Genomic DNA, 21,610 nt, shown 5'->3' on the forward strand with positions numbered 1-21,610 from the left:
TTCTGGTTTGTTGCAGGGTAGGGGAGGTACTGGTCTATCCCACCAAAGGCCATAGTGTTGTAGGGTTTTTTCCCGTAATACCCGGGATTCATTGCCTCTCCACTTGGAAAATGAAGAGGTGGACACAAAAGGAACAGCAGGCAAAACTTTATTAGAATATAAGATTAAAAAGGAAGAATAGTATGTCTCCCCTTTACCGAGAGGGGACATTCGAAAGTGAATGTCCGAGCACTATAGGCAAGGGTTCTTTTTTTCATAAGGTTCTGGTCAGCCCTGCCCCTTCCCCTCTCCCTTGTTCCTTCTCAGGCTCTACACTTATTGGCTGGATAACTCTAGGTGCTGGGTTGTCCATTCCTGATTGGCTCATTTCCATTGTACGAGGGGTGGTCTGTGGCCATATTTAGGTCTTCTGTCAAATTCCAGAGGGGAAACCTGAGGACCAGTAGGTGGTCTCTGTTATATTCTTAAGAGGAACCTTATGGCCTGGGGGTTTGCTGTGGCCAGACACTCCCAGCATTGTTCCAAGATAGGTGTTTTCCCCACCCAGGGACCTCAGATCCTAATCTTTCCCTCTCTGCCTATGGAATCCTATCTTCTCGTATCATAATAGGGCACAAAGAATAAAACGCCCTAAAAGCGGCAAGCTGAGGGAATGAGTTCTGAGTGAGGAAACGTAGCCTGAAACATATCCTTCAGTTGAAACATTTTTCTGACTTAATGTTTGTTTTTCACAGACTTCCTTATCAACACTTGGCGTAGCACTGAAATTCCATAATTATTCAATAACCAAGAAGAGCGTGAAAGGCTGTGACCATGGATGGTGGGAAATTAATGAACAAATGTAAGTGGGTTCCATATGTAAAGAATCTGATGAAAGGCCTCACCTAAAGGTTCAAAGCCTTGGATCCCTTGTCCCCGAAGAGTTTGCACTTAACAATTTACAGAGAGGGAAACTGAGGGATACAGGAGTTAAATAACTTGCTCAAGGTCACTCAGCTCACAGGATTCAAATCCATGTCTTACGGCTCCCAAGTCCTGGCTGGGCCACTGTTCTTTGCTGCTGGGCTATGGGTGTGTACCCTCTATACTTTACAAAAATAGCTTGGCAGATAAAGTCTTTCAAACCATGGAACCCTGGAGGAAATAGTAAATAGGAGTCCTGGTGATAAAAAAATTAAAAACCATTAGCCAATTGTGTGCAGTAGGACAGGTTGGGTCAGTCTGGCTGTATCCTGACGCATGGATTGAGGTTAATTAGAGAAATGGAGGTGTCTGAGCTTCCCGAACTGACCCAGGATCTCCCCACTCTCACCCTTAATTTGCGTCTTAGTTATTTTTATTGTTTATTTGCTTCTAAAGTTGTACTAGGTCTTGTATTTAAAAATAGAGAATGTCCTGTCTTTGCAGCAGAATAGCTTCTAAGTTTACTTTGAAGGAAGAATTTTTGTGAGGTTAGCCTAAGGGATTTGCCTGCTAATTCTTTGCTCACTGTTAATCCATGAATGAAACTTTCCTTTTCTAAATGATTTTCCTGAACCGCCTTCTTTCATTTCCTTTAGACTCTTGGATTATGTGCTATGCAGTCATGGGTTCTGCCTTCACTGGAATATATCCTATCTGATTTAAGAGTATTCTTGGACCATTATTAGATGTGCCTTGTATTCCTATTGGAAATGATTTTGAATCAGGGTCTGTTGTGCAGGAGACAGAAAACCTGGGTTCAAATTTGAGCTCTGTAATTTAGTACCTATATTAACTAGGACAAATTACTTAACCTCTTTGATTTCCAGTCTGTAAATGAGGTAATAATTTTTACTTGTTAAGGTGGGATTTTTTTGGTAAGGATTCAATGAGATAATGCATACCACACACCAAAAGAAAATATTAGTCATTATTATGATGAGTGAGATTGTTTGGGATAGAGTTGTTGAATCACTATGTTATACATCTGAAACTATTGCAACATCGCGTGTCAAAAAAAATTGCCTTGGAAATTACTTTGGATGGATAAATACTATAGAATGTGCCCCCCCCCCACCAAATTTTATGAATGCTGCATTTTGATACTTAATTAGATAGAGGTTGAAAAAACAACTCTTTACAATTCTTTTATAAAGTTGTATGCGTAAGATAGAGCTATAATTCAGAACTAGATACTATTTTTTTTTTCCTTCTAAGTAACAACTGCTACCACCTAGGAAGGGTTGCTGTCAAAGTATGAGCAGGATTTTCTAACAAGGAATCAGAATCAGGAACTCTCTCTGCTTAAATACTTTCCCTGAAGGGCTGGCTCTTCAGTTGGACTGAAGTTTGGCTGGCTGAAATCCTATCAGATTCTTTTGATGTTAGTTGCACCCTTAGGATTTAAAATGCCAGCCCTTCCCATTATCAGTTCTTTTCATCTAAAAAGGAAAGGCTGTAATTGAACTAACTTCTGACACCTTGCTGAAAAGTTGCCTAAAGGCATTGGGTTTGGAAAGGGGAAGCAGAAAAAAGTAATGCCGCCACCAGGATGCCCAGTGATTGTGAGTTCAGAGAACATGGGAATAGGGTGTGGCCGCTCAGGGCAGCTACAATGCAACATATGACCCTAAAGGAATGGATGTCCTTTCGATGAAGTTTTGCAGAGCAAAGTTCACGAAGGGAAAGCTGTTGGTGCACTAGAAAGTACCAGGGTCTATTTATTTATTTATTTTTCCAAGCAAAACAAAATCATATGTAATGGTCTTAAATGCAAAAGTAAAAACAAGCAAGAAACAAAAGCAAAAAACAAAGCAAAGGAAAATGAACAGAACAGTACAACCCAAAAATGTCAAGACAGTTATGAAGAAAACTTGGGAGGCTTAATCTTTAGATTTAATACCAGGGGGACTTGTGTCCTAATCCTGCTTCCACTTTCTTGCTATTTCGAACTTTAACACGTTACTTCACTTATTTACTTCTTGGTTTTCTTACCTGTCATGTGCCTGTACCTGTAAACTGACTCTTGTTGGGTTTCTCCAATTTCTCACTTTTTTTTTGTTGTTGTTGTTAACTTTTGTTCCCTTAGCTACCACTGTGCTCCATTCCGTACTGTTCCTCTCTAAACTCCAGCCAAAACATGTGTTCAAAGAGTCCTTGACTCCTCCTTAACATCCCCCGGTAAGATTGATCTTCGCGAGAAAGCTCTAGTAAATGCTAATGGAGAGCACAAATAAAATCACTATGAGACACCAATAACAATAATCATGTTTTCAGAACACAGGAATCTGATCCCAAGATGACCAGCTGGAGTAGAATCTGGCCCCAAAAGATTAATGTGGATGCCAGGTGCCTCTCAGAGCCTGGCTCCCATTTGGCAAAGTGACCACCTACCTATGGCTGTTATCTCTTCCTCTGTTCCAGGAGCTAGTCTACCAGCCCATCAGGGCCTGAAATTTAACTAACTGCAAAAGATTCTTCCTGAAATATAAATGAATACTTTCCTCTTTTGAACCTTAAAGTCATGGGTTACCTCTGTGGTCCTCCCGCAGAATGCCAGCGTCTGATCCCTGGAACTTTTGTGGTTCCCACGTGTTTTGGCAGCTAGGAGTGATCGGCATTCACAGATTCCACTCCTCAACCCGTGTGTTTGCTGTTTTCCTTTGCGACCTTGCAGGTTTCACCCTGGAAAGAACTTTGCCTACACAGAGCAAAGATCTAACTTATCATAGGCCCCCAGGGTAATAATATTTCATGTTCTACTAACCACAGTGTTCATATAATTAGAATTCCTAACAGGAGAGACATTTCCTCTTAGGACAAAAGGTAAGAAAAGTCAAGGTAAGGAAATATTGCAGACAGACATTACTACTTTGAAATTTTGCCAACAACAAGCCTCAGAGTGCACCTCAGTTTTCACTTTAGTTGGAAAAAATATTGCATGTGCTTTACTTTAAGTGTTTCTGGGATTCTTTGCATATTTTCAGCCTCAGCTCATGGATTCCACTCTGCTCTATAGGTAGGTTTGTGGGCAAAAGCAGGCACTTCTTACTGTTACGTGGTTATTTATGCAGAAAAAAGAGAAGGCCCATACTTCTTCTGTTTATAAGTGTTTGTGAGCAAAACAACAGGTAGCAGTCAATAGTACCGCAGCTGTATTTAGCAGAGTAGAAAATCGAGGGGACAGAAGTTACCCGATCACAGAGACTTAGATAGAATGGACAACTACTGTTAGCTCTGCCATAAGCATCTCTGCTTACGAAGCCCCAAGTACCAAAGTATTAGTGAGTTCGCGGTCAGTGGGAATGCAGCTGGCAGACCCTCTTCCCTGACTCTTGTCTCCTCAGGTACTGTGGCTCCTACATGGATCACCAGACGATTTTCCGAGTGCCCAGCTCGCTCGCTCACATTCAGCTGCACTGCAGTTCAAGGCTTTCCGACAAGCCACTGTTGGTGGAATACGGCAGTTACAACATTAGTCAACGTAAGCCTGGGATTGGCTCTTTAGAAAATCTTAGTACATGGTTAAACAGAGGCTAATACTTTATAACTCTAAAACTTGAGAAATTATGGAATAAAAACTGATTTATTTATGGGGCGCTTGGGTGGGTAAAATGTCCGACTTCAGCTCAGGTCATGATCTAATGGGTCGTGGGGCCGAGCCCCACGTCAGGTTCTGCACCGACAGTGTGGAGCCTGCTTGGGATTCTCTCTCTGCCCCTCTCCCACTCACTCTCTCTTTCTCTCAAAATCAATCTATCAATTAATCAATCAATAAACAAACTTGAAAAATGGATTTATTTCTGCTATTTACTATTATATTTTATAATAATACATAAATAAATATAAATATTGTTATATAATTCTGTTATAATAAATTCTGTATTTATTATTGCTACAGTTTAAATTATAGAAGAAATAATAGAATTATTTGTTACAATTGAAAAATAGTTTCTTACATAATTTCTGAAATATGAGACAAGCTCATCTCTTTTTTTTTAATGTTTATTTATTTTGAGAGAGAGAGAGAGAGAGAGCACATGCGCACACAAGCAGGAGAGGGGCAGATAGAGAGAAAGGAGAGAGAGAATTCCAAGCAGGCTCTGCGTCGTCAACAAAGAGACCCATGTGGGGCTCGAATTCATGAACTGTAAGATCATGACCTGAGCCAAAATCAAGAGCCAGAAACTCAACCGAATGAGCCACCCAGGAGCACCCCCCCTCCTTTTTTCAAATGGGAACAAATCCATTTCTTGATTTATTATTTTTGCTATTCATAAATCTTTGTAAATATGATGTTTATAAAACGTTCGGTGGATCACAGGGCAACTGTTGTGACTCACTTTGGCCCATGACCCATACGGACAGCTGATCAGCCCTCAAAATGTTGCCCTTCACACCGAGAACCACTGGAAAAGTAGCCAGGAAGTGGTCAGTAGGAAAAGCAGTGTTTGAGGGAAGTCTTTAGAGCTGGAGAGAGTAGATATTGACTCAGGAAATTCTCCACCCATCTTAAAAGGGGGCAAGTAAGGGCTAACCATTTAGGAGGCCATGAGGATAAGACTGACAGAAAGCTCATTTAGAACCTTTCTTCTTTGCCAATATACCTGCTTCTGGAGCTGAAGTATTACATTTCTGAATATCAGAATATTACAATTTTCAGCAAGAATTTAGGTGAATAGTGAGCCATTTTATCTATTTTAATTTTCAATGTTTATTTATTTTTGAGAGAGAGAGAGAGAGAGAGAGAGAGAGCATGAGCAGGGGAGAGGCAGAGAAAGAGGGAGACACAGAATCTGAAGCAGGCTCTAGGCTCTGAGCTATCAACATGCAAGGCTTGAACTTGTGAACTGTGAGATCATGACCTGAGCTGAAGTTGGGCGCTTAACCCATTGAGCCACCCAGGTGCCCCATGAGCCATCTTACTTTTAATTGTTTCTTCAAACTATGAATATATGTTTTGTAATTTTTTAAAAAACATTTATTTATTTTTGAGAGACAGAACGTGAGTGGGAGAGGGGCAGAGAGAGAGGAGACACAGAATCTGAAGCAGGCTCCAGGCTCTGAGTTGTCAGCACAGAGCCTGACGCAGGGCTCGAACTCATGGACCTCGAGATCATGACCTGAACTAAAGTCAGACGCTTAACCTACTGAACCACCCAGGTGCCCCAAACCATGAATATTTTCTAGAAACTCTCCATCTTGTGCCAGTGAGATAGTGGTCGACCTGCCCATGCATTTTTCCCCATTCTTTTGCCCAAGGGGAGTGTCTTCGTCAATTTGGGCTATTCTACCACAGACTGGGTAGCTTGTAAAAAACAGAAACTTATTTCTTACAGTTCTGAAGGCTGGAAATCTGAGATCAAGATGCCAGCATGGTCAGGTGAAGGCTGTCTTTGGGTCACAGACTTGTATCCTCATGTGCAGAAGCAGTGTGGGAGCTCTGTGAGGCCTCTTTTGTGGGACCTCTGCGGGGCCTCTTTTATAAAGGCATTCATCTTATTCATGAGGCCTCTGCCTTCATCACTTAATCGCCTCCCTAAGGCCCTACTTCCTAATATCATCACAATGGACACTGGGTTATCAACATATGAATTTGTGGGTACCACAAACATTCAGACCATAGCAATGAAGAAGGATTTATTGTTCCTAATATATTTAGCTATAAGCCCAGGATTTATCAGGCAGGGAATGGATCTTTGATGAGTAGCCTGGTTGAAGTGGAGTGGGAGGTAGAAGGCAGGAGTCCGGAGTTTTAAGGACAGTCGCTAATCTCTGTAGGTCCATGTGTCTAAGATCAGTGGTTACTAATATATTTGAGGACAGAAGTCGCTTGATAATGGAATTAGAAGCAGACTCCTCAGAGTAATGCATCTGATCGTACGGGACTCAGAGGCACCAGAAGGCCATTTATAATTCCCTGGGGAGTCTAAAGACTGTGCATCAAGCATGCTGGACTCTCTAAAGTATCTTCCAGCTTTCACTTTCTCCAAGTCAATGACAAAGCCGGTTTGCTGAGTCAATGAAAGAGGTAGTAGAAGTTTGATTGGACATGTGACCTGGATGCAATGCCGACCCAGAGCTTCTGGTGGGTTAGTTTACTTTCTTTGCTCTCCTAAATTCACCTTTTTCGTCTTTCAGTTACCACCTATAGCTTGATCTGATGGAGCAATTGTGTAATTACTATCACTATATTGCCAATTCCTTGATCACCTAACACGTCGTCGTTCTTTTTTAGTGTGGTCTGATGACTTTTAGGGACTCACACAAGATTTTCTGTGTTTTATCATCTCTAGCCTGTCCTGTTGGATCTTTTAGATGCTCCTCTGGTTTGTGTGTCCCTCAGACCCAGCGATGTGATGGAGTAAATGACTGCTTTGATGAAAGTGATGAGCTTTTCTGTGGTGCGTATTCAAAATTTACTATGGCTTTCTTATGAAGAAATAACTTTTCTGGGCCATGGTATCTACTAGCATATATCATGGGTCTTTGTAGCTGTTATCTATTGCTGCATAACAAGCGACCCCAAAACTCAGTGGCTTACAACAATCATTTATTCTGGGCCATGCATCCAAGGGTTGTTTAAGATATGACACATCTAGCCTGGGCTCAGCTGGGTGGCTCTGCTTTAAGCAGCAGATCCCCATAAACATGGTTCTTTCCAGGTTGGGGTCAGGTCTACTCCTTATGCTCTTTTCCTCGTTGAACTGTTGGGCTAGCCATGGCAGGGTAGAGGTAAAGGAAGGGCGTGCAAAAATACATGGTTCTTCTTAGGTTCTGGGCTTGGAATTGGCACACCATCACTTACATTATATTCCATCAGTCAAAGTGAGTCATATAGCTAAGGCCATAGTCAAGGGTCAGGGAAGTTTATACTGCACACTCTGGGGGCATGGCAAGGATTGGGAGTGTATAATACTACCACAGGGAGTGAGAATTTGTGGCTAATAATGCAACCAACCACAATCTTAAAGTAACTATCCTATTTTAAAGAATAGATCTTTTATCTAGAGAGAAGCTCAGAATCTGCAGAGAGTAAACTCCTTGAGCATGTTCATTTATGGAACATAGTCATTGTGAATGAAAGAATTATTATTATTGCTATAATTACCAGTGTAGCTTGCATCAACATTGCATCTGCAATGACTAAAGGGTGGGGTATTGGATATTCTTATTTTGGATAGAGATTCTCCTTCTGGTGTTTCATTACTATTTGCACATCATTCTTGAGTCTACCTCCGGTTTCAGGGAATAATAAGGGGAGGAGAGTTCACTGGACCATATGACACGATTGGCAACACTTTCTCCTAAAGATCTGGAGTTTAATTCAAATACAATTGTGATGCTATTTAATTTCTTCAAATACAATGTGTGAAGCTATTTAATTTCTTTCATATTCTTGGAGAAATGTTATAGTTAATATAACATAACTAACTGAAAACAATTCTAGTCATGAAAAATAACCTATGGTTCCACACCTTTATTTTGTGTTTGGCAAAACAGAATAAAAATCTCTTAACTTATGGCTCATTGACCTTTTCAATCTACTGCATTTTCTGTTGTTTAAGAAAATAAATACTGGCCATTATACAGTGACTGAGGTTGCTGGTATTTTTTACACTATTATCATTTCCTGCTATGATGCTCCAAACAAAAGTGATTATTGTTACTTTATAAGAAGGACTGTTTCTGGTAATCATTTATCACATGTGATTATCATAATCATCGCAATGATTATTTATCATTGTGCCGTTTTGGAAACCATTCTCTAGGAGTCAGCTAGGTACTCCCGGAAGCTCAGTGAGCTATTTCAGGGTAGCAATATCCAACCTTTGCTACCCTCGGCCCCCAACAAGAGATGCCGCTGGAGAAACAGGAGCAGATAACAAAAATGATCACTTTTCACAAAACCAGAAATGTCTAAGGAATCATACCTTCAAAGAGTGCTTGCTAATATAACTGTGCCTGTCACTTGTCCAAAGGCAGTTCATGAAAATATTCCAAAGAACAATTGTGGTAAATTTACAATGCTGTTTCCTAATTCAGGAAATGGATTCCTTGGGGCAAAATCAGTTTTTTTGTTTTTAATTTTAGAGACAGTGAGAGAAAGCATGAGCAGGGGAGGGTTAGAGACAGAGAGAGAGAGAGAGAGAGAGAGAGAGAGAGAGAGAGAGAATCTTAAGCAGGCTCGACGCTCATGACTCCCCAGAGTCATGACCTGAGCGAAATCAACAATGGAAATCAAAAGTCAGATGCTCAACTGACTGAGCCACCCAGGTGCCCCAGGGCAAAATGATTTTAACAAGAGTTTTCCTTACACACAGTCTTTTAAGATCTCACATTTGTTAATCTAGGTAGCAAACCTTTAATGAGCACCTACTTTGTACTCAGGGACTTGAGGTGCAGAGATGAACACAACAAAAACCCTCAATCTAAGGACACTCCCATTTTGTTTAGAAAGGTAGAGAAGTTTCATTTAGATAACAGCTTATGACTTTTTGTTTTCCTTCAAGGAAAATCTCACGATGCATTTAATTGTAATTAGGTAAACAAATTGCCAGAGTTTAATAGATTTATGCAAAAGCAAAAATCCGATTTGACAATCTCAAAGCACTGGGAATTACAGCAAAGTTTCAACCTCTGCTTTTCTCATGCAGGTGTCAGTGTGACGAAAACACGCTTTTTATTTTATGTAAGTCATCTTAACCATCTGCCGCGTCGGAGGGACGCTGCTGGGTCTCAGAGGCCGGCTGATGTTTCAGGCTCATGAGCTTTCTGTCTGTTCTCATTCCAGTGACTCTTAAACCTGCTTGCAACACCAGCTCCCTCAGGCAGCATGGCCCTCTGGTCTGTGACGGCTTCAGGGACTGTGAGGATGGCCGGGATGAGCAGAACTGCACTCAAAGTGAGGGAGCGTCCTCTGCACTTTGATGTGTTTCCTGTACATTCTTCTAAGTCAGAACCGAAATACCTCTGCGGGGTTGGGCAATTGACTTGCCCCGGTTTTCCCAGGACTTCCCCTGTTCCCGAGGAATCCTCTTGGCCCCAGGAAAGAGGGGACAGTTGGTCACTCTAACTTGGGTGGAGTGTGTGTATTGTGTGTGTATGTGTCCATGTGAATACTGGAAGATTTTCATTGCTTACTTGCTTTTAATGCTGTTCGAGACTAACAGATCCTGAGGATGTGATATGGTGGGACTTGCCAGGTCCCATGATAGGACATGTCCTATTCTAGCCCCTACAGAAACACATACCACGGGGGATGTGAATAAGTGTGCTGTGATTCACAGAGCCCGCCCATTTCCCCCCCCTACTGGTATAAAAGGATTGAATATGGTATTGATTTTTGTTCCAACTTTTCTTGGAGTACAAGACAAAGTAACTTTTTTTTCTTAATATTTATGTTTGAGAGAGAGAGACAGAGTGCAAGCGGGGGAGGAGCAGAGTGTGAGAGGGAGACACAGAATCTGAAGCAGGCTCCGGGCTCTGAGCTGTCAGCACAGAGCCCGACGCAGGACTTGAACCCATGAAACATGAGATCATGACCTGAGCCGATGTCAGATGATCAACCGATTGAGCCACCCAAGCGCCCCAAGACAAAATAATTACTAGCAAAGAGGCCGTGGCCTAAAGCTACCGATATAGCGAACTTCTTTTCATCTCACCTCTAGTGGAAGAAAGGAGAGACCATCTGATTGCTTCTCAACAGGTGCACCTGCCTTCCTCTACTGAGGTGAGGGGACGGGTCACTGTTAGGGTTGCTGCAGCGCCCTCAGCCAGGCTTCCCGGAGCAGCAAATACCGCTGCTATGTCTACACCACTCTTGCAGGATGGAGCTGAGTGTCATTCAATCAAGTCTGTTTCTGGGCAGGAAAAACTTCTTCCCTCTTCTGTTCATTTTTTAGGCATTCCATGTAACAACAGAACTTTTAAGTGTGGCAATGATATTTGCTTTAGGAAACAAAACGCACAATGTGATGGGACGGTGGACTGCCCAGACGGAAGCGATGAACAAGGCTGCAGTGAGTAGAAATACGTTCCTTCTGACTCCCTGTATTCCTTCCTCAGTTCACCAGTTTTTCATTTGCATTCCCTTCTTAGTGTAAATCGCCCTGGCAAAAGTTGCCCTGGGTTCAGGGAAGAATAGTAAATATTGGTGAACTGCATCTGAAATGGTTTCTCAAAATTAAAAATTCTGCGGGTGCCTAGGTGGCTTAGTCAGCGAAGCCTCAGACTCTTGATTTTGGCTCAGGTCATGATCTCACGGTTTGTGGGATCGAGCCCCACATCAGGCTCTGCTCAGACAGCACATAGCCTGCTTGGGATTCTCTCTCTCTCTCTCTCTCTCTCTCTCCCCCACTGTCCCTGCCCCACTCATAAATGCTCTTTCACATACTCTCTAAATAAATAAATAAATAAATAAATAACTAAGCTAAAAAAAGTTCTAGAATGGATTCTATCTGCTTTTTTGATAACAAGCATTAAAGCACCTGATGTTTGTAATGAGAACTTTCACATTCTAATAATTCTAATTAAGGGAGAAGTTCGTAAATAAAAAAAAAATCCATTAGAAAAGATATAGATATGGGAACACAGCAGATGACTGTTATTTAGGCCTTATGTTATGATCAATGCCAAGGGCTGCTTCTTTCTTTAACTATCACCTGAGAACTGTAATCTGCCACATGTTATTATGTGGTCTCTAATTGTCCAGGTGGCAACTTGTTAACTATGCATTGTTATCAATACTATTTACACTAGAAAATAATTGCTCTGATAACTAGTTTTTCTTAGTACATTTTCATTTGTCTTGGACTTAGAAATTCTCTCTCAAATGCTTCCTCTCAAATCAGCACCACTCCAAAGACGCTCTCAAATTCTATTGCTTTTCAAACTAATCTTTTCCTCTCTAATAAAAGGCTACTGTTCATATCAGGGCATCTGTTGCTAACAAGTCCCCTCCTCCTGTCATGCGCTTTATTATATGGAGACTCTCGGTCCTGGCCTGTTTTCGGAGCGAGTGGTTTATTGGTGCCTTTTCTCTAGAAAAACAAGAGGTTTCAAGTTGCTTGCCTGGTATGTCAGTTCCCAATGTAGCTCGAAACCTGGATTAGTTTCCAGTGTTTCTTCCAAGTCTGCTTTAAAATCATGTGAGCCTTCTTTCCTAAAGGCTGCAGCAGGAGTCTCTCCACCCACCACCGCATCATTGGGGGAACCGACACCCAGGAAGGGGGTTGGCCTTGGCAGGTCAGCCTCCACTTTGTGGGATCTGCCTACTGCGGAGCCTCGGTCATCTCCAGGGAGTGGCTTCTTTCTGCGGCCCATTGTTTCCATGGAAACAGGTAGGGTATCTCAATTCTTACTCTATGATGGCACCCTCTCTCATCACAGACCACGCATCTGCCCTCAAGTTGTGGAAGGAAGCTGCCCTTGGAGACATTCCATCAGTTCAAATGGTGTGTGTGTGTGTGTGTGTGTGTGTGTGTGTGTAGGAGTGGGGAATGGGCACCGGACTTGTATTTAGAGTGGAACAGTAAAGATTTTGCACCCAATTTCCAATGTGGTGGTTGGCAGGAGGGTTCCCACACCACCAAGCAATTCTCTGACACCAGTTGACTGTCTTACAATTTGACTCAAGTTTGACCCTATCTACGTGTTAGATAGGGTCAGATTAAACCTGGTAGGACCTGGAAGACTGTCCTTCCTTCCCTACTTCAGCCAGTGGTAAGTCCAGGTTGTCACCAATCCTTCTGGCCCACTGGCTATAGATTGGTGACTCCAACCATCCGTTCCTCGGTTTGATTGATTTGCTAGAGCAGTTCACAGAACTCAGAGGAACATTTTACTTTCTAGATCACTGCTTTATTGTAAAAGGGTATAATTCAGGAACAAGCAGATTGGAAGAGAGGCACAGGGCAAGGTTTAGGGACAGGGCAAGGAGCTTTCACGCCCCCTCCAGGTGCACCGCTCTCCCTGAACCTCCGCGTGTTCACCAACCCGGAAGCTCTCTGAACCCTGTCCTTTTGGGTGTTTATAGAGGCTTCATTACAAAGGCACGATTGACTAAATCGTCGGCCATTGGCGATGGATTCAACCTCCAGCTCCTCTCCCCTCCTCAGAGGTCAGCAAGTGGCGCTGAAAGCTCCAACCTTCAATCACAGTGTTGGTTTTCCTGGCAACCAGCCCCCAGCCTTAAGGTGGGGTCCAAAAGTCACTCATTAACGTAACAGCGTAACAAAAGACAGCTTTGTGACTCTAGTCACTTCGGAAACCCCAAGGGTTTTTAGTTCTGTGCCAGAATGAGATGAGGACCAAATACAGTAAAACCTTGGATGGCGGGTAACTTGCTCTGCAAGTGTTCTGCAAGACAAGAAAACATTTCTAAGAATTTTTTTTTGATTTACCACTAAAATTTTTTTAATGTGTATTTGTTTTTAGAAAAAATTTTTAATGTTTATTTATATTTGAGAAAGAGAGACAGAGCATGAGTAGGGGAGAGGCAGAGAGAGGGAGACACAGAATCTGAAGCAGGCTCCAGGCTCTGAGCACAGAGCCCGATGTAGGGTTGAACTGACAAACCATGAGCTCATGAGCCGAGCTGAAGTTGGATGCTTAACCGACTGAGTCACCCGGGTTCCCCTAATGTTTATTGATTTTTGAGAGAGAGAGAGAGAGAGAGAGAGAGCACGAGCTTGAGAACTTGTGCATGAGCAGGGGTGGGGCAGAGAGAGAAGGGGGCAGAGAATCCCCAGCGGGCTCTGCCCTGACAGCCCAATGCAGGGCTGAAACTCATGAACCTCGAGATCATGACCTGAGATGAAGTCAGGCACTTAACCAACTGAGCCACCCAGGTGGCCCTCTAATAAATTGTAACTTGATAAATGAGCAATGTCTCGCAATATGAGTAGTGAGTAGTACGTGATGCCAAACATCACATGATCACCACTGAGCCAATGGTTTTTTTTCTCTCTGCCTCCCTCTTTCTCTGTGGGATTGTGGGTAATCATCTCCCAGGCTCAGATGCTCCGTCTCAGGCTGAGGTGTTTGGTAGAAATCAGTGATTTTTCAGAACGTTGGACGGTGCCCACAACTGGCACTGGTGTATTTTTTTTGTCACTTCAAAGCACCTATGGACAGTCCTTTGCTTTTCCATACAAGAAGAAGCTTGAGAATGCTTTGCTTCATTCTAGGCCAGGCTGCCTGCAGATAGAGACCCTTTCCTCTGCTGCCTTATTGCCAGTTACATTAAATACAGTAGATGACAAGAGTATATTAATATGTACTGTAGTCAGCATATACAATGGCCCCCATGCAGAAAAAGATTCCGTTGAGCCGAGAGACAGCAGTGATTCCATTAGTGATGGTGAAAGTCGTCCTACACAATAACCCTCCTGTCTCTTGTCTCCCTCATACCAGCCATGAAGGTTTTTAAAGGTAAGTGCAGGTGAATTTGTTCAGAATTCGAATTCTGGAAGGGCTGACAAAGAGTGGGGCCCCTTGGGAATGGCCATGCTTGAGCAGTTATAGCAGTGACCTTTAAGGCTTCTGGCAGATGACAAGAAGGAATTTCATTACATTCCTGCTTATAGCACTTTGATTTCTAAACTATGTTGGAATTCATATCATTTGAATTTGGCAAAAAGATCCCCAGACGGCTGTCTTACTGGCCCTGTCCGTCCCCATCAAATGCCTTTGTCAGCATGAAGAGGAAGAATGTCACAAATTCATTCCAATCACTCCCATTCTTGACCTGTGTGCGGTTCATGAGATATCAGGGGCAACAACAGAATTTCCAGCAATTTCTTAGGATGAGTGAGGGGATTGTCTGGAATATAGAGACCATGCACCACCCCTGTGACATCTTACTTCATCTCTTGTTTTACTAGGAGACCAGGGAGGCTGAGAAAAGTTGTGCTTTTCACCATGTCGGTGGACAGGGCCAGGGACTACAGTCGGAACTCAAAGGCAGGCCTCCTTTCCTCAGCCCTCATCTGTCTGCAGATGGCTTCTATCCAAACCATGTATGGCTCTTCAGGCCACTGACTTCGTGCTCCATTCCTTTCCCACCAGGCTGTCAGACCCCACGCCATGGACTGCTCACCTTGGGATGTATGTGCAGGGGAATGCCAAGTTTGTCTCCCTGGTGAAGAGAATCGTGGTCCATGAGTACTATAATAGTCAGACCTTCGACTATGATATTGCTCTACTACAGCTCAGTACGGCCTGGCCTGAGACCCTGAAACAGCTCATTCAGCCAATATGCATTCCTCCTGCTGGCCAGAAAGTGCGCGGTGGGGAGAAGTGCTGGGTAACTGGCTGGGGCCGAAGGCACGAAGCAGGTGTGTGTACGAATGAATGGTCATACCCTCCCCTTCCAGATAATACTAACTTTTGCTGATGTAGTGCTATGGGGTTCACAGAGAGGTTTTTTTTTTTTTTAAATAAAGTTTATTTATTTATTTTGAGAGAGAGAGAGAAAGAGAACACAAGCAGGTGAGGGACAGAGAGGAGAGACAGAAACCCAAGCAGGCTCCTCTCCATGAGTGCAGAGCTCAATGCAAGGGTTGAACCCATGAACCATGAGATCACGACCTGAGCCGAGATCAAGAGTCAGACGCTTCACTGACTGAGCCACCCAGGCGCTCCACGGAGAGGGTTTTTGTATATGGTTTCACTTGAGCCTCCTGATGATTCTGAGAAGTAGAATGGAGGAAGGTGTTACTATTCCTGTTTGGTGATGTTCTTCCCTTATCCCCAAAAGAAGCAAGACCCACCTCATGAGGGGGGTGGTCTATGAACAAGGCAAGATTGGATCGATAACATGGGCCCTTTTTAAACTTTGAGGGGTTTGTTAGGTTTTCCACTACAGAAGAGCAACTCCTCTTTACTTTGAGGTTCCCTTTCATCCAAAGAAGTGATTCCTTTTCTTAAAGAAGAGAAGGACACCCACACCCACACCTCCACCCTCCCTCCACCCTATTGTGTCAACTCCCGGAGGACTATCTTGAGGACTATGCAAATATGTCCTTCACCAAGGTTAGCCTTCCAGGTAGATGAGAGTCAGGGCTGAAAACCAGCCTGCCTTCAGCTCCCCAGACGGCACATTCGGTCCTGAGGGTTACATCAGCCTAGAATCGGTCCACCCAGAGCGTCTGCCTCTTTGCAATTCCTTCACTGGAGCAGGCATCTTTATCATTATGCACAAAGGTCAGGCTGGTAGGAAAGTCCCTGCATCTGCTCTGGCCAAGGCTTTTCATGGTCTAGGCTTCATGGTTGATTCTGAATATGTAGTGAGGGGAAGAAGCCACAGCTTTGTGAGCACCTCCCCAGAGGTTAGTGCTAATGATTTCCCTTATCTCCCACGCATCTGATTCCTAGGCAGCCATTTCCAAATCTTGGATCTTACCCTTGGCCTTGTCTTGACACTCTCCAAAGATGCACTGTGGGCAGCTTCTCAAGGGCTCAACTGCCTTCATTTAGTTAATGTGGTCACAGTAGCCTGCTGGGATCTCAGGGTCCTAATGAGGGAGGGCAGCTTACTCTGGCTCGAACACCTACAACCTATCAGGACTGTGCTCAGGTCCTCAACCATATCATTCTGTATCGCAGGAGGAAAGAGTCTATTCAACCAGCTTATCATGAGACATTTTCTTTATAAGCGTGAGTGTGCCCATGTTTATTTTTCTGAATCATCTTAGACAGGTTAAAAAGGAAGTGAAAGGGCTATAGCCAAACTGATGTGATTTATGGTTCCCGGGAGTCTCCCATAGAACAGTTTATGTTGCTCCACTTAAGGGGTGGGCCTCTCGCCCGGCGAGTATTGGTAACTGCTGTGACTCAACAGTTCTACCGAAAGCAGGAAGTACGTGGTTCAGGGCCGCAGATGATGGAGTCAGACCTTGGGTCAGAATCCTGGCCTGTTACCTCCTAGTTGTGTGCCATTGGCCCAGTCCCTCTCTTTCTTCCTTAGCAAAAATGGGGAGTATAAAAGAATTTATGTTAAGAATCGCCGTGAGGATAAAAGGAGATAATGTGAGTAAATGGTCTGATAAAACCCTGAATAACTGTAATCATCACCATGATTTCCACTTCCAATGTGTTTTCCAGACAATAAAGGCTCCCCTGTTTTGCAGCAAGCGGAGGTGGAGCTCATTGACCAAACGCTCTGTGTTTCCACCTATGGGATCATCACTTCGCGGATGCTCTGTGCGGGCGTCATGTCAGGCAAGAGAGATGCCTGCAGGGTAAGCCATGTTACCTTTCTTGTGCCTAAGAGGTTGCACTTTCCACAAATGCTTTCACGTTTCATTTACGTGACACGGGGAAAGAACTAGGGCAGGTATGTCCCTTAATTCAGATATGTTTTTTTTTTTAATTTTTTTTTTTAACGTTTATTTATTTTTGAGACAGAGAGAGACAGAGCATGAACAGGGGAGGGGCAGAGAGAGAGGGAGACACAGAATCTGAAACAGGCTCCAGGCTCTGAGCTGTCAGCACAGAGCCCGATGCGGGGCTCGAACTCACAGACCGTGAGATCATGACCTGAGCCGAAGTCGGACGCTTAACCGACCGAGCCACCCAGGCGCCCCCCCTTAATTCAGATATTAATTATAATCTCGTTGGCTAAGATCAGGGAAAGGTGGTTAAATGATTAGGTCTAGAAAACTCAGGTTTCTAGTTCCTGTGTATTTTCCTGCAACATTTAAAAAATGAGGTTAGGATTTATCACTCTGCCGTGATTTATTTTCTTATAACTGAAAACTAAACAACAAAGCTGTTCTCCCTCTCTCTCCCTCACGCTCCCTCGATGGCTCGCAGTGTTTTAGGGTCCTTAAGGGCCACTTACCTTCTGACATACCAGGGTTTTATTCACTTGCTCCATTGATGCATAGGCTGGGGGATGGGAAAGAGGGGCAGGAGAGGTGACAGAGGCCATTCATTTGTCTGCCTCTGGTTAGGTGGTAAAGTAGGAGTTCATCTTCACAGAGACGTTTCTCTGAGTCTCAGATTCCAATCTACACAGATGTGGAGCTATACGATTGCCAGAAAGCGTACAGCTGGGTCAGAGGATGAAGAGGGTGGTGGCAGCCGTTCCTACGTCTCTCCACGACCTTAGCCATCAGGCCACAAAAACTCATCTTATTATAATAATGAATTTGCCTCCTGAGCTCCCTTATTTTTGTGGCAAGCACTGTGCTAGATCCTTTACATAAATCCATTCAAATCATTCTTTCATGCCCATTGTACAGTAGAGGAAGCTGGAGCACAGAGAGGGTGAGAACTTTACCCAAGGTCACACAGCTGGTAAGCAAAGGCCTGAGCTGGAATGTGAACCCTTCTCTCTCTAATGCTAAAGCTGCTGTGTTTTGGCTGCTTCCTGATACGACCTGTTCCACAGGCCACCAGAGCTTACAGGTTAAATTAGACTGAGTAGAGTTGATATGGTGACAATTAAAATAAAAACAGCCCACTTTCCCTACTAGTCAGAATTGACCTAATCACGGCTAGAATTAGGGGGTGGGATTCAGGGGTGAAGTTGGAATGCTTTTTGGTCTTTGCTTCTGGCTGAGTTGCAACTTTGCCTGTCCTCCAGACTACACAAATTAAGCCCAGACGTCATAATTTAAAGGATGGATATTGTAGGAATGGTGTTTAAACTTTGAATTATTTTGGTCTTTGCTTTGTGGAGTTGAGATATCAGAAGGGACTCTCAAATGGGGGCGATTTGTCTGCGAGGGCTGTGGGCAGGTGATCCTTAGGGTTTTGCCTCGGGTCGTGGGGCTTAGCTAACCAGACAGGACCTCTTCGTCTTTCATTGTCAGAATCACCAGCTAACCATGGATTTTCATGGCCCAGAGGCAGAGGTCCACTTCCCAAGATAGCCATGGCTCACGAGGTTGCTGTCAGGGCTAAATGACCCAACGTAGTGCTTGGCACGTTACTCTAAATAAACGTTAGCCATTATTACGTTACTACAATGACTGTTGCTGCTGCTGCTGCTACTAAAGCTATTTCCACGACTATTGAGGTTTGTTCGTTCTTTGGAGTATGTGAGAGTTGTTTCCCCTACAAAAAAAATTTTTTTTTAATTAATTTGGTTTTTCTTGAGAGAGAGAGAGAGAGAGAACAGGGGAGGGGCAGAGGGAGAGGGAGAGAATCTTAAGCAGACTCCCCGCCCAGCACAGAGCTTAACACGGGGCTCCATTTCACGACACCGAGGTGCCCACCCCTGCTCTTAAGAAAATTCTAAAGATATTGTTGGCCTAAAGATTTAAGTTTTTTACAGTAAATGCAGTGTTTTGATTTTAGGGAGAATAATTCCAGAATGACATTAGCAGCTTCATGTTATTTCCTGACTCTTCCCCAAAGTAATAATTAGCCAAGTGAAAACTTTCCGAAACGACAGTTTTGAATACAGCCCATTAGACGTATCAATGACAAAATCGATGATCATGGGACATATGCGCTTTGTACTTACATTATCTTCTCATGTAGGGAGATTCGGGTGGACCTTTATCTTGTCGAAGAAAAAGTGATGGAAAATGGATTTTGACTGGCATCGTTAGCTGGGGACATGGATGTGGAAGACCAGACTTCCCTGGTGTTTACACAAGAGTGTCAAACTTTGTTTCCTGGATCCGTAAATATGTCCCTTCTCTTTCGTAAAAGTACAAGTTGGGGTTTTGACTATAATTTCTGTGACAGATTCTTCTAAAAAGAATGTACTAATTATCAATAAAATGAGACCTAATTTTTTTCTTCTGTAAATTTCAGATTACATACACTTGGTATTTATTGAAGACAAAGAAATTAATATGTATTTTATTCCATGAAAAATTGCCTCAAGGATAGAGCTGTATTTATTTATTTTTTTTATTTGACAGAGAAAGAGAGACAGCTAGTAGGGGAGGGGTAGAGAGGGGGGGATCTTAAGCAGGCTCCAAGCCTGACATGGGGCTCCATGCAGGGCTGCACGTGGGACTTGACCTCAAGAACCTGGGATCGAGACATGAGCTTAACCGGTCGAGCCACTGACACGCCCCATAGCTGTATGCATTATTTTTAAATATTTTAATTTATTTTGAGACAAAGAGAAAGCATGAGGAGGGGCAGGGAGAGGGGGGAAGAGAGAGAGAGAGAGAGAGAGACAGAGAGAGACAGAGAGAGAATCCCAAGCAGGCTCCATACTGTCAGCACAGAGCCCAATGTGGGGCTCAAACTCAGGAGCCACGAGATCATGACCTGAGCCAAAGTCAGATACTTAACTGACTGAGTCACCCAGGCGCCCCTGAGCTTTATTCATTCTTAAGCATCAAAGGGCCATTTACTCAGGAATGGAAGAAAGGTAAAGTGATAAGAGGGGCACCTGGGTGGCTCAGTCAGTTGAGGCCTCTGACTCTAGATTTCTATAGGTCATGATTTCATGGTCGTGGGATCAAGCCCTGCATCAGGCTCCATGCTGTCAGAGTCTGCTTGGGATTCTCTCTCTCTCTCTCTCTCTCTCTCTCTCTCTGCCCCTCCCCTGCTGGCTTGCAGGCGTGCTCTCTCTCTTTCTCTCTCAAAATAAATAAACAAATTTTAAAAAATAAGATAAGAAATGGGTGAGATGCTCAGGAATTCGTTCTTTAATTTGTTTTTTTTTTTTAATTTTTTTTTTCAACGTTTATTTTATTTTTGGGACAGAGAGAGACAGAGCATGAACGGGCGAGGGGCAGAGAGAGAGGGAGACACAGAATCGGAAACAGGCTCCAGGCTCTGAGCCATCAGCCCAGAGCCCGACGCGGGGCTCGAACTCACGGACCGTGAGATCGTGACCTGGCTGAAGTCGGACGCTTAACCGACTGCGCCACCCAAGCGCCCTTTAATTTATGTTTCTATTCAAGGTATAGATATTTATAAGGATTTAGGCAAATCTGATTTATTAAAATAAAAAATTCCATTAAAAATGCCTGATTTCAGTGTTCTAATAAAATTAAATGCACAAAAATGTCTTCTTTAGAAATGCACATAGACATAAGCTCAGTTATTGACAAAAGAAGTACCTTTATTGTTGCTTTCCAATCTAATTTTATCTAAACACATCATAATGGAGTTTCTTCAGCCCTGACACGTGGTAATATTGTATACAGAGAAACCAACTAACCAACCAACAAAGCTGACAGTAATCTTCGCTAAAATCATGGAATGAAGCACCATGGTAGTTTGAATGAAAATAAATCCATGGGATTTAAGGATTTGTGATAATGCTGGTCAACAGTTGAACGATAAGGGAATTTTTAGATGATTGTTTTGAAAGTTAAAGTTTTCAGAAATATCATCATCTGGCTTCTGATTTTTTTTTTATAAAATTCCAATGACCAGGACTTACTTTCACTTTCAGGGCCTCACAGTACCTAGTGTAGTTGTAAACCTGTAGGACACGTTCAGTACGTCATAGTTATTGATTTAGTTGATCTTGGTTTAGAGGGTCTCATACTTGATCTGGGAATAGGCTTTCCATTAACAGAGGCCAGACTGAACAATACCACTGAAAGGTGAAAACAGCAGGAAGGAGAATTGTATCAGTTGTTGTCCCCAGGGACAGTCAAAGGAGTCATAACAATACTACTGTTAAGTAGGGTCCAGAATAATGAAAATAGTTTTCATGGGG

The 21,610-nt window shown here is 43.3% G+C and overlaps 1 protein-coding gene across 3 annotated transcripts in view; it reads left to right on the top strand.

Annotated features, from left to right (window-relative positions):
- TMPRSS7 (transmembrane serine protease 7) overlaps window positions 1–19,711 on the top strand; it is a 40,970-nt gene extending 21,259 nt beyond the window's left edge. Inside the window, exons 10-18 of one of the 3 annotated variants that reach the window (XM_045036939.1) lie at window positions 735–841; window positions 4,308–4,444; window positions 7,257–7,364; window positions 9,755–9,865; window positions 10,866–10,982; window positions 12,131–12,302; window positions 15,031–15,299; window positions 17,068–17,204; window positions 19,456–19,711. In XM_045036939.1, coding sequence (XP_044892874.1) covers window positions 735–841; window positions 4,308–4,444; window positions 7,257–7,364; window positions 9,755–9,865; window positions 10,866–10,982; window positions 12,131–12,302; window positions 15,031–15,299; window positions 17,068–17,204; window positions 19,456–19,626 — 1,329 coding nt within the window. In that variant the 3' untranslated portion in view covers window positions 19,627–19,711. The other 2 variants (XR_006585055.1, XM_045036940.1) reach the window with 2 other exon arrangements.
- Window positions 19,712–21,610: the final 1,899 nt, after the last annotated feature.

Source organism: Felis catus, chromosome C2 (genome assembly GCF_018350175.1).
Source record: "Felis catus isolate Fca126 chromosome C2, F.catus_Fca126_mat1.0, whole genome shotgun sequence".
NCBI classification, from domain to species: Eukaryota; Metazoa; Chordata; class Mammalia; order Carnivora; family Felidae; genus Felis; species Felis catus.